This window comes from Cyprinodon tularosa, unplaced genomic scaffold (genome assembly GCF_016077235.1).
Source record: "Cyprinodon tularosa strain WSP-4 unplaced genomic scaffold, ASM1607723v1 ctg953, whole genome shotgun sequence".
Taxonomy (NCBI): domain Eukaryota; kingdom Metazoa; phylum Chordata; class Actinopteri; order Cyprinodontiformes; family Cyprinodontidae; genus Cyprinodon; species Cyprinodon tularosa.
In genome coordinates this window covers 107600-121301 of record NW_024039733.1, presented here as the reverse complement: position 1 = coordinate 121301, position 13702 = coordinate 107600, and the positions used below count along the sequence as shown (strand labels likewise).

The 13702-nt window shown below is 41.6% G+C and overlaps 1 protein-coding gene across 2 annotated transcripts in view; it reads right to left on the bottom strand.

Annotated features, from left to right (window-relative positions):
* Positions 1-13702, bottom strand: part of LOC119776737 (collagen alpha-1(XX) chain) — a 76186-nt gene that overhangs the window by 30096 nt on the left and 32388 nt on the right. For both annotated transcript variants that reach the window (XM_038275324.1, XM_038275325.1), the window contains 3 exons: positions 461-587; positions 240-379; positions 7-139 (listed from right to left, as the gene is read on the bottom strand). In XM_038275324.1, the coding sequence (XP_038131252.1) occupies positions 7-139; positions 240-379; positions 461-587 (400 nt within the window). The remainder of the gene's footprint in view (positions 1-6; positions 140-239; positions 380-460; positions 588-13702) is intronic.

Below are 13702 nucleotides of genomic sequence, written 5' to 3'. Positions count from 1 at the left end.
ACTTACAGGTACTGTATCGAGTGGCCACTGCCTCGCTCTGAGCTCCATCTCCATACAGAGCAGACAGAGAGATCTGGTATTCCTTATCCTCCTCCACACCCCCCAAGATGGCCTCCTTACTGTCTCCGCCCACCTTCAGCTGAAACACAAGCAGCAAACATCTCAACACCTCAGTCCCTGATCAGATCCAAACACGTTTCCAGAGGCTTGTCAGCCAGCATGGAACGCTCCAACCTCACCTGCCGCAGATCTCCCTCACTTAAGGAGATCCATTTAATGAGGTAATAGACCACATCGTCTGCCGCCGCCTCCCAGCGCACCGCCATTTCACTGCCTGAGAAGTTAGTCACCCTGAGATCCGATGGAGAAGGAACCTTCACTGGCAGAGAGGAGAAGGTGATGAGGAAACCTCCAGCAGAAGAAGCAGAGTCTGGATGAGAGTTTGTGTATGTTGGCTCACGTGTTGTGACGTTACTGGTGAGTGGGGCGGAGAGGCCTTGTGGGTAACGAGACTGGACTGAAACCAGGTATGTGGACAGAGATGCAAGGCTTTGAACCAGCACAGAGTTCTGTCCCTCTACCTCCACCTGGACCAATCACACAAAACATGTCGCACAAGCTGAATTATGATCCATCACAGAGTCGCTCTATAGACGCTCAGCAGTGATTGGACAGCAAGCAAAGGAAATATAATGCAGAAATGTCCAGAACTAAACATTCCTGCTGTTAAAGTGCTGAATGGAACACATCAGAACGACTGTTACCCAAAGGTGTTCCTCAGTTCTGCTATCATGACCGTTATTTAGGATTTATATCAGTAAACGTTCCAAAAAAAGAAAATTAAAAACAATCTGGACTTTGTTCCCAAGTTTGAAGATATTTTGCTTCCCATCCAAGAACCGGACATAGACAGGTATGGGGCATTGCAGGCTAACAAAAGCCAAACGACCCCCATTCCAAAGGGGGGGACCCGTTCATCCGTTTCTATTTGCATGTTTTCTAAACTAAAACCAGGCTTTGTTGGGCTGCTGGATAAAACCTGGAACTAAACGCTATTTCTGACATTTTGGATTGAAAAATCTTCCTGGATGGAAGAGAAACGTCTTCAAACTTGGAAACAAAGTCCAGAGGATTGATTTTAAATTTGTTTTGGAATTACTCTGACCTGGATTGACTGAGAATCTCCACCAACATACCAATAAACATGTTAAAATAAAAGGTAAACCCTTGTTTAGCTTTTTATCTATCTTTCAAAGTTCTCACTAATCTTTTGTAATTATAAAGCTGGATGTTTGAGATTAAAATGAACTTAATAATGTATTTATTTTGCTTTCAATCCAATCTGTCTCTCCCAGGACTGTGTCTCCTCAAATAACTCAAAGTTTTGGCCTCATGACCTGGAAACTAGAGCTAGAGACTCATTTCTAATGTTGTGTTTAAGACACAAACACATGATCAAGCCCACCTGAGGAGCAGAGAGAGAATCGCTGCTTATGGTGTTCTAGGATGTATCCGACACACGTCTGCAGGGCCAGATGGACCAGCTACTACAACCAACAGGTAAACTGGCAGCAAATCAGTAATATGAATTACTGTTCAATAAATGATCAGTGTTTTTAATTCAGAGTAATTTTCATGTGAATGTGCTTTACTGGAGGCATCCATGTTTGTCAAAGAACACTACTGCCACCTACTGGTTAGTGACATTGTCACGGTGCGGTATCGGCTGTTGATCAAGTCCCAGTGCTGTATCTGGTGTTTGTCACAACGCGCTATTATCCAAGTCATCTTGAAAACATTCTTCTTCCAAATGTTGGCTACATATTACGGGTTTTTTCTCTGGCCAGAAGTTCGATGGCAAATCCTCCCTCTTCAAGTTGGCGATCCAACGACCAACCCGTCCGTGGAGGATCAGGAATCAGAAAGGTGGAATAACTCTTTTTTTTTTTTCCCTTTTACCCGATGTATTCCAGCATCCAGCTGCCATGCACGTGGGCATTGTCAGTTTCACTATAGCTCTGGTGAATTTCAATGGTGAAGTCCTCTGGAAATCTTCAATAATTGTTGTTGATTGCAGATGTGTCTAGTAGTTCCCATTGATTTAGCTTGGAAAGCGGGGAGAATGGCGCTAGGCTTACCGCACCGTGACGTCACTGCTGGAAGATGGCAGGAGGGAGGGGCTACTATATTTGGGCAAAGATGGCCGCTCCCAGACTCAGTGATCGTGATGAAAATTATTAGGCCCGAGCAGCTTCAGCGCTGCGAAGGCCTATTGTTCCTGTATCGTTTGTTATTAGGCCCGAGCAGCTCACCGCTGCGAGAGCCTATTGTTCCTGTACCCTTTATTAGGCCCGAGCAGCGACAGCGCTGCTGCGAGAGCCTATTGTATCTGTAGTGTTTATTATTTTTCTCCTTACAAATAAAATGGCTTTTTGGAGACTTTATCATATTCCAAAACTCACCAAACTTTGCAGACGCATCAGACCTGGTGAAAATTTACGTATTTTAATGGCCCCGTAAAAATTGCTAACCAGATGCCTCAACAGCGCCCCCTTAAAATTTTCAAAATACCCTCCCCATTGACCTTTTTTCTCATAGAGACATGAAAATTGGCACACTTGTAGAGCGTCCTCACACTTACAAATAAGTCAATTAACGTCATACTAAATTATGCTCAGGGAGTCCGCCATCTTGGATCAAATTTCAAATTTTGACTGTGATTTTGCATTTTTAGCCTCTATATTTGATCGAACTCCTCCTAGGGACGGTGAGCCATCGGCTTCAAACTTGGCATGTATGCAGATAAGGCATGTGAGATCTAAACTTATCAAACCGTTTGAGTTTTCCAGCATTTTAAAGGGGTGTGGCCAGGCCTCGAAGTTGGCGTACTCGCCAACGCTTTTCGAAGCGCAATAACTTTTACATATAAACGTGAAATGTCATGAAACTTGGTAGTATTAATCCTCTCTGGGTTCCCAACAAAACTGTATATTAAAACTTTTACATGATTGAAGCCACGCCCCATGAGAACCGGAAGTCACGTTTTTTACTTGGAATGGTCCCTCTCTGTCCTACTTGACCTCATCAACCTAAAACTGTGTCAGCAGACAGACAACATGTTGTCCTAACTTCGTTTAAGGCACAGAGAGCTTTAGTCAAATGGTGTTGCTGTGGCGCCATGGCGAAGTGAGGCGTTTCGCCATGAAAATACGATTGGCTCTCATTTCCTTATTAATAATCAGATCTGCACCAAAATCACAAGAGATGATCCTAGTCCAACTCCAAACAGGAATCCAGAGCAATATTTTGTGGGCAGGGCTTAATTTTCCTACAGCGCCCCCTAGAAATAACAAACTTCAAACCACCAGCCCCAAGCCGTTTTTAGTCCTAGAATATTGAGACTTTGACCACATTTGCACCTCATCAGGCCCTAACTAAAAGCCTCTTGGACCCATGGTCTAAACCCCACCGGAAGTCGGCCATTTTGAATTACATTTAACTCTATTGTGAAAGCACTGACCTCTTTTCAAAAAATTGTATAAAATCAGTATTTTATCCAAATGAGCTAAAACTTTCAAAATACGTTCTTTACAAAGCCTGTTGTAAGCTGGTTACAATAGCAAAGCGCTTCTTTAAAGTCCGTCACTCTGATTTTTCAAAAGTTTGCGTTCTCGCCTAGTAGTTGGCCAAGTGGACAGATAATGCCAGGAAATAATTCAGCCCCTAGCCATGCTCATTCCTAGGATAATGAAATTTGGTATACATCTGTATGAGCCCCCCACCTACAAAAAGTTTAATTGGAGCCATCGTCTAAACCTCTCATGAAGTCGGCCACTTTTCGAATATATTCCTTTCATTGCTTCTTGTTTGATGGTAAACACCGCATAGCTCTTCTTGAAAGTCCGTCACTCTGATTTTTCAAAAGTTTGTGTTAACAGGAAATTGTTGTTTCTCAAAAAGTTTTATAGCAATCGTAGCCAAATTTGGAACAGTTATTTATCCTTTGATTATAGAAAAGACTGCCAAGTTTGGCATGAATCTATGCATGTTTGTGCATGTTATGGGGTTTTCCACTGCCGCAGTATATGGCTTTCAAGTTTAAAGATTTTTCTTTCTTTAAATTATTTATTAAATCATCTAAAAAAAAATCTAGGACATGCAAGAAGCATTCCTTGACATTTGTGATTTTTGGGGGGATTTTATTGCAAACTATGGATTTTTTAATTATTTTTTTTTGTTTTGAGTAGGGTGTAATACCGCTAACCGTGGGTTTTGGCAGTGCTGTTTCTCCATCTTTTGAATATATACTTTTGACCCACCAACTGAGATTGCTACAGCAAATATCTGACAGATGAGATTCATCCCCAGATACTATCTTTTATCCCTAGTTTAACCCTTCCTGACCAAAGCTGTGGTTGTCTCCGGCTGGTCCAGAGGTGAAGCATGGCACTTTTTCCGCTGGCTGGGAAGGAGCAAGGGGGCAGCGGTCGCTCACCTCCCGCGGTCGCGATAGGCCGAGTGGGGAAAGAGGAGAATGAAGAGGAGCAGCACAGGGTGATGAAGAGGATGAGGGGAAGCAGCAGCAGGCATAGGCTGAAGAGCAGGAGAATAGGCTGGGAAGGAGCGTGGAGCCGGCGGTCGCTTGGTTCCCGCGGTCGCGACATACCAGGCGGTGCGAGCTGCGAGGGCCGTCAATACCGCTCGCGGTTTTAATTCTTCTTTTTCTTATTTTTCTCCGCTTAAAAGAAACAGCATTTTGGAGGCTTTAGCATGTTCAAAAACTCACCAAACTTGGCAGTAAATTGTCCCCCTAGTGAAATTTACGTATGATAATGGAATCCAAAATGGGCGTGGCCAAATGGCTCTACAGCGCCCCCTAACGTGAGTTGGGGAAAACCGTAAGTGACAGAGATTTGAGATTTGGCAGGTGCATAGATCTCACCAAATCATGAAAAAAGTTACATTATGGGTATGCTCTAAAACCTACAGGAAGTCGGCCATTTTGGCTCAAAGGCCGATTTTTGGCACTTTTTCAATTTTGTTGATGTCGAACTTTCGCGAACTCCTCCTAGGGACGGTGAGCCATCGGCTTCAAACTTGGCATGTATGCAGATAAGGCATGTGAGATCTAAACTTATCAAACTTTTTGAGTTTTCCAGCATTTTAAAGGGGTGTGGCCAGGCCTCAAAGTTGGCGTACTCGCCAACATTTTCAAAATGCAATAACTTTTACATATGAAACTAAAATGACACGAAACCTGGTAGTATTAATCCTCTCTCGGTTCCCAACAAAACTGTATGTTAAAACTGTTACATAATTGAAGCCACGCCCCCTGAGAACCGGAAGTCACGTTTTTTACTTGGAATGGTCCCTCTCTGTCCTACTTGACCTCATCAACCTAAAACTGTGTCAGCAGACAGACAACATGTTGTCCTAACTTCGTTTAAGGCACAGAGAGCTTTAGTCAAATGGTGTTGCCGTGGCGCCATGGCGAAGTGAGGCGTTTCGCCATGAAAATACGATTGGCTCTCATTTCCTCATTTATAATCAGATCTGCACCAAAATCACAAGAGATGATCCTAGTCCAACTCCAAACAGGAATCCAGAGCAATATTTTGTGGGCGGGGCTTAATTTCCCTACAGCGCCCCCTAGAAATAACAAACTTCAAACCACCAGCCCAAAGCCGTTTTTAGTCCTAGAATATTGAAACTTTGAACACATTTGCACCTCATCAGGCCCTAACTAAAAGCCTCTTGGACCCATGGTCTAAACCCCACCGGAAGTCGGCCATTTTGAATTTCATTTTACTCTGATGCAAAAGCACTGACCTCTTTTCAAAAAATTGTATAAAATCTGGATTTTATCCAAATGAGCTAAAACTTTCAAAATACGTTCTTTACAAAGCCTGCTGTAAGCTGGTTACAATAGCAAAGCGCTTCTTTAAAGTCCGTCACTCTGATTTTTCAAAAGTTTGCGTTCTCGCCTAGTAGTTCGCCAAGTGGACAGATAATGCCAGGAAATAATTCAGCCCGTAGCAATGCTCATTCCTAGGATAATGAAATTTGGTATACATCTGTATGAGCCCCCCACCTACAAAAAGTTTCATTGGAGCCATTGTCTAAACCTCTCATGAAGTCGGCCATTTTGAATCAAACGGTACCCTTATGAAAATAGAATCACTTTGTTAAAATATTTCTAAAAAATCAGTCGATTTCTCAAAAAAGCTACGACTTTTGGAATATATTCCTTTCATTGCTTCTTGTTTAATGGTAAACACAGCATAGCTCTTCTTAAAAGTCCGTCACTCTGATTTTTCAAAAGTTTGTGTTAACAGGAAATTGTTGTTTTTCAAAAAGTTTTATAGCAATCCTAGCCAAATTTGGAATAGTTATTTATCCCTTGATTATAGAAAAGACTGCCAAGTTTGGCGTGAATCTATGCATGTTTGTGCATCTTATGGGGTTTTCAACTGCCGCAGTATATGGCATTCAAGTTTAAAGATTTTTCTTTCTTTAAATTATTTATTAAATCATCTAAAAAAATCTAGGACATGCAAGATGTGTTCCTTGATATTTGTGATTTTTTTCGGGATTTTATTGCAAACTATGGATTTTTAATGATTTTTTTGTTTTGAGTAGAGTCGGCCATTTTGAATTACAATTTACTCTGTTGTGAAAGCACTGACCTTTTTTCAAAAAATTGTATAAAATCAGCCTTTTATCCAAATGAGCTAAAACTTTCAAAATACGTTCTTTACAAAGCCTGCTGTAAGCTGGTTACAATAGCAAAGCGCTTCTTTAAAGTCTGTCACTCTGATTTTTCAAACGTTTGCGTTCTTGCCTAATAGTTGGTCAAGTGGACAGATAATGCCAGGATATAATTTTCAACTGCCGCAGTATATGGCATTCACGTTTAAAGATTTTTCTTTCTTTGAATTATTTAATTAATCATCTAAAAAAGAATCTAGGACATGCAAGATGTGTTCCTTGACATTTGTGATTTTTTTGGGGATTTTATTGCAAACTATGGATCTTTTAATGATTTTTTTTGTTTTGAGTAGGGTGTAATACCGCTAACCGTGGGTTTTGGCAGTGCTGTTTCTCCATCTTTTGAATATATACTTTTGACCCACCAACTGAGATTGCTACAGCAAATATCTGACAGATGAGATTCATCCCCAGATATTATCTTTTATCCCTAGTTTAACCCTTCCTGACCAAAGCTGTGGTTGTCTCCGGCTGGTCCAGAGGTGAAGCGATAGGCCGAGTGGAGAAAGAGGAGGATGAAGAGGAGCAGCACAGGGTGATGAAGAGGATGAGGGGAAGCAGCAGCAGGCATAGGCTGAAGAGCAGGAGAATAGGCTGGGAAGGAGCGTGGAGCCGGCGGTCGCTTGGTTCCCGCGGTCGCGACATACCAGGCGGTGCGAGCTGCGAGGGCCGTCAATACCGCTCGCGGTTTTAATTCTTATTTTTCTCCGCACAAAAGAAAAAGCTTTTTGGGGGCTTTAGCATGTTCAAAAACTCACCAAACTTGGCAGTAAATTGTCCCCCTAGTGAAATTTACGTATGATAATGGAATCCAAAATGGGCGTCCTAGAATATTGAAACTTTGAACACATTTGCATCTCATCAGGCCCTAACTAAAAGCCTCTTGGACCCATGGTCTAAACCCCACCGGAAGTCGGCCATTTTGAATTACATTTTACTTTGTTGCGAAAGCACTGACCTCTTTTCAAAAAATTATATAAAATCAGTATTTTATCCAAATGAGCTAAAACTTTCAAAATATGTTCTTTACAAAGCCTGCTGTAAGCTGGTTACAATAGCAAAGCGCTTCTTTAAAGTCCGTCACTCTGATTTTTCAAAAGTTTGCGTTCTCTCCTAATAGTTGGTCAAGTGGACAGATAATGCCAGGAAATAATTCAGCCCCTAGCCATGCTCGTTCCTAGGATAATGAAACTTGGCACACGTCTGTATGAGCTCTCCACCTACAAAAAGTTTCATTGGAGCCATGGTCTAAACCTCTCATGAAGTCGGCCATTTTGAATCAAACGGCACCCTTATGAAAATAGAATCACTATGTTAAAATATTTCTAAAAAATCAGTCGTTTTCCCAAAAGAGCTAGGACTTTGGGAATATATTCATTTAATTGCTACTTGTTTGATGGTAAACACAGCATAGCTCTTCTTAAAAGTCTGTCACTCTGATTTTTCAAAAGTTTGTGTTAACAGGAAATTGTTGTATCTGAAAAAGTTTTATAGCAATCCTAGCCAAATTTGGAACATTTATTTAGACTTTGAATATAGTAAAGTCTGCCAAGTTTGGCATGAATCTATGCATGTTTGAGCATCTTATGGGGTATTCAACTGCCTCAGTATATGGCACTTAAGTTTAAAGATTTTTTTTTCTTTCAATTAATTAGTAAATAACCTAAAACAATTCCAGTATATGCAGGATGCATTCCTCGACATGTTTGATTTTTTTCAGGATTTTATTGCAAACTATGGATTTTTAATGATTTTTTTTGTTTTGAGTAGGGTGTAATACCGCTAACCGTGGAGTTTGAAGATGCTGTTTCTCCATCTTTTGAACATATACTTTTGACCCACCAACTGAGATGGCCGCAGCATCTATCTGACAGATGAGATTCATCCCACATATTATATTTAATCCCTAGTTTAACCCTTCCTGACCAACGCTGTGGTTGTCTTCTGCTGGTCCAGAGGTGAAGCGTGGAGCTTTTTCCGCTGGCTGGGAAGGTGCAAGGGGGCGGTGGTCGCTCACCTCCCGCGGTCGCGATAGGCCGAGCGGAGAAAGAGGAGGATGAAGAGGAGCAGCAGAGGGTGATGAAGAGGATGAGGGGAAGCAGCAGCAGGCATAGGCTGAAGAGCAGGAGAATAGGCTGGGAAGGAGCGTGGAGCCGGCGGTCGCTTGGTTCCCGCGGTTGCGACATACCAGGCGGTGCGAGCTGCGAGGGCCGTCAATACCGCTCGCGGTTTTAATTAGGCCCGAGCAGCTCACCGCTGCGAGAGCCTATTGTTCCTGTACCGTTTATTCTTATTTTTCTCCGCACAAAAGAAACAGCTTTTTGGAGGCTTTAGCATGTTCAAAAACTCACCAAACTTGGCAGTAAATTGTCCCCCTAGTGAAATTTACGTATGATAATGGAATTCAAAATGGGCGTGGCCAAATCCCTCTAGAGCGCCCCCTAACGTGAGTTGGGGAAAACCGTAAGTCACAGAGATTTGAGATTTGGCAGGTGCATAGATCTTACCAAATCATGAAAAAAGTTACATTGTGGGTATGCTCTAAAACCTACAGGAAGTCGGCCATTTTGGCTCAAAGGCCGATTTTTGGCACTTTTTCAATTTTGTTGACGTCGAACTTTCGCGAACTCCTCCTAGGGACGGTGAGCCATCGGCTTCAAACTTGGCATGTATGCAGATAAGGCATGTGAGATCTAAACTTATCAAACTTTTTGAGTTTTCCAGCATTTTAAAGGGGTGTGGCCAGGCCTCGAAGTTGGCGTACTCGCCAACATTTTCAAAATGCAATAACTTTTACATATGAAACTGAAATGACACGAAACCTGGTAGTATTAATCCTCTCTGAGTTCCCAACAAAACTGTATATTAAAACTTTTACATAATTGAAGCCACGCCCCCTGAGAACCGGAAGTCACGTTTTTTACTTGGAATGGTCCCTCTCTGTCCTACTTGACCTCATCAACCTAAAACTGTGTCAGCAGACAGACAACATGTTGTCCTAACTTCGTTTAAGGCACAGAGAGCTTTAGTCAAATGGTGTTGCCGTGGCGCCATGGCGAAGTGAGGCGTTTCGCCATGAAAATACGATTGGCTCTCATTTCCTCATTAATAATCAGATCTGCACCAAAATCACAAGAGATGATCCTAGTCCAACTCCAAACAGGAATCCAGAGCAATATTTTGTGGGCGGGGCTTAATTTCCCTACAGCGCCCCCTAGAAATAACAAACTTTAAACCACCAGCCCCAAGCCGTTTTTAGTCCTAGAATATTGAAACTTTGAACACATTTGCATCTCATCAGGCCCTAACTAAAAGCCTCTTGGAGCCATGGTCTAAACCCCACCGGAAGTCGGCCATTTTGAATTACATTTTACTCTGTTGCGAAAGCACTGACCTCTTTTCAAAAAATTGTATAAAATCAGTATTTTATCCAAATGAGCTAAAACTTTCAAAATATGTTCTTTATAAAGCCTGCTGTAAGTTGGTTACAATAGCAAAGCGCTTCTTTAAAGTCCGTCACTCTGATTTTTCAAAAGTTTGCGTTCTCGCCTAGTAGTTGGCCAAGTGGACAGATAATGCCAGGAAATAATTCAGCCCCTAGCCATGCTCGTTCCTAGGATAATGAAATTTGGCACACATCTGTATGAGCCCTCCACCTACAAAAAGTTTCATTGGAGCCATGGTCTAAACCTCTCATGAAGTCGGCCATTTTGAATCAAACGGCACCCTTATGAAAATAGAATCACTATGTTAAAATATTTCTAAAAAATCAGTCGATTTCTCAAAAAAGCTAGGACTTTTGGAATATATTCCTTTAATCGCTACTTGTTTGATGGTAAACACAGCATAGCTCTTCTTAAAAGTCCGTCACTCTGATTTTTCAAAAGTTTGTGTTAACAGGAAATTGTTGTTTTTCAAAAAGTTTTATAGCAATCCTAGCCAAATTTGGAACATTTATTTAGACTTTGATTATAGTAAAGTCTGCCAAGTTTGGCGTGAATCTATGCATGTTTGAGCATCTTATGGGGTATTCAACTGCCTCAGTATATGGCACTTAAGTTTAAAGATTTTTTTTTCTTTCAATTAATTATTAAATAATCTAAAAAAATTCTAGAATATGCAGGATGCATTCCTCGACATGTGTGATTTTTTTCGGGATTTTACTGCAAACTATGGATTTTTAATGATTTTTTATAGTTTTGAGTAGGGTGTAATACTGCTAACCATGGAGTTTGAAGATGCTGTTTCTCCTTCTTTTGAACATATACTTTTGACCCACCAACTGAGATGGCCGCAGCGTCTATCTGACAGATGAGATTCGTCCCAGATATTATCTTTTATCCCTATTTTAACCCTTCCTGACCAACGCTGTGGTTGTCTCCTGCTGGTCCAGAGGTGAAGCGTGGAGCTTTTTCCGCTGGCTGGGAAGGTGCAAGGGGGCGGCGGTCGCTTGGCTCCCGCGGTCGCAATAGGCCGAGCGGCGCTGAGCTGCGAGGGCCGTCAATACCGCTCGCGGTTTTAATTATTATTTTTCTCCGCGTAAAAGAAACAGCTTTTTGGAGGCTTTAGCATGTTCAAAAACTCACCAAACTTGGCAGTAAATTGTCCCCCTAGTGAAATTTACGTATGATAATGGAATCCAAAATGGGCGTGGCCAAATGGCTCTACAGCGCCCCCTAACGTGAGTTGGGGAAAACCGTAAGTCGCAGAGATTTGAGATTTGGCAGGTGCATAGATCTCACCAAATCATGAAAAAAGTTACATTGTGGGTATGCTCTAAAACCTACAGGAAGTCGGCCATTTTGGCTCAAAGGCCGATTTTTGGCACTTTTTCAATTTTGTTGACGTCGAACTTTCGCGAACTCCTCCTAGGGACGGTGAGCCATCGGCTTCAAACTTGGCATGTATGCAGATAAGGCATGTGAGATCTAAACTTATCAAACTTTTTGAGTTTTCCAGCATTTTAAAGGGGTGTGGCCAGGCCTCGAAGTTGGCGTACTCGCCAACATTTTCAAAATGCAATAACTTTTACATATGAAACTGAAATGACACGAAACCTGGTAGTATTAATCCTCTCTCGGTTCCCAACAAAACTGTATGTTAAAACTGTTACATAATTGAAGCCACGCCCCCTGAGAACCGGAAGTCACGTTTTTTACTTGGAATGGTCCCTCTCTGTCCTACTTGACCTCATCAACCTAAAACTGTGTCAGCAGACAGACAACATGTTGTCCTAACTTCGTTTAAGGCACAGAGAGCTTTAGTCAAATGGTGTTGCCGTGGCGCCATGGCGAAGTGAGGCGTTTCGCCATGAAAATACGATTGGCTCTCATTTCCTTATTAATAATCAGATCTGCACCAAAATCACAAGAGATGATCCTAGTCCAACTCCAAACAGGAATCCAGAGCAATATTTTGTGGGCGGGGCTTAATTTTCCTACAGCGCCCCCTAGAAATAACAAACTTCAAACCACCAGCCCCAAGCCGTTTTTAGTCCTAGAATATTGAAACTTTGAACACATTTGCACCTCATCAGGCCCTAACTAAAAGCCTCTTGGACCCATGGTCTAAACCCCACCGGAAGTCGGCCATTTTGAATTACATTTTACTCTGTTGTGAAAGCACTGACCTCTTTTCAAAAAATTGTATAAAATCAGTATTTTATCCAAATGAGCTAAAACTTTCAAAATATGTTCTTTATAAAGCCTGCTGTAAGCTGGTTACAATAGCAAAGCGCTTCTTTAAAGTCCGTCACTCTGATTTTTCAAAAGTTTGCGTTCTCGCCTAGTAGTTGGCCAAGTGGACAGATAATGCCAGGAAATAATTCAGCCCCTAGCCATGCTCGTTCCTAGGATAATGAAACTTGGCACACATCTGTATGAGCTCTCCACCTACAAAAAGTTTCATTGGAGCCATGGTCTAAACCTCTCATGAAGTCGGCCATTTTGAATCAAACGGCACCCTTATGAAAATAGAATCACTATGTTAAAATATTTCTAAAAAATCAGTCGTTTTCCCAAAAGAGCTAGGACTTTTGGAATATATTCCTCTAATCGCTACTTGTTTGATGGTAAACACAGCATAGCTCTTCTTAAAAGTCCGTCACTCTGATTTTTCAAAAGTTTGTGTTAACAGGAAATTGTTGTATTTCAAAAAGTTTTATAGCAATCCTAGCCAAATTTGGAACATTTATTTATCCTTTGATTATAGTAAAGTCTGCCAAGTTTGGCGTGAATCTATGCATGTTTGAGCATCTTATGGGGTATTCAACTGCCTCAGTATATGGCACTTAAGTTTAAAGATTTTTCTTTCTTTCAATTAATTATTAAATAATCTAAAAAAAATCTAGGATATGCAGGATGCATTCCTTGACATGTGTGATTTTTTTCGGGATTTTACTGCAAACTATGGATTTTTAATGATTTTTTATAGTTTTGGGTAGGGTGTAATACTGCTAACCATGGAGTTTGAAGATGCTGTTTCTCCTTCTTTTGAACATATACTTTTGACCCACCAACTGAGATGGCCGCAGCGTCTATCTGACAGATGAGATTCGTCCCAGATATTATCTTTTATCCCTATTTTAACCCTTACTGACCAACGCTGTGGTTGTCTTCTGCTGGTCCAGAGGTGAAGCGTGGAGCTTTTTCCGCTGGCTGGGAAGGTGGAAGGGGGCGGCGGTCGCTCGGCTCCCGCTGTCACAATAGGCCGAGCGGCGCTGAGCTGCGAGGGCCGTCAATACCGCTCGCGGTTTTAATTGGTTTTATTTTTATTACCGATTAAATCTATATTCATTAAATCACTGCAAACGTATTAGTTTCAGGTCTAAATAATGATCCATTGATTATTCCTGCTGACTGAACTTTTCCGGTAAATCGTTCAAATTAGGATGCACAAAAAAAAAACAAATACTGTAGTATCACTGCAAATGTTA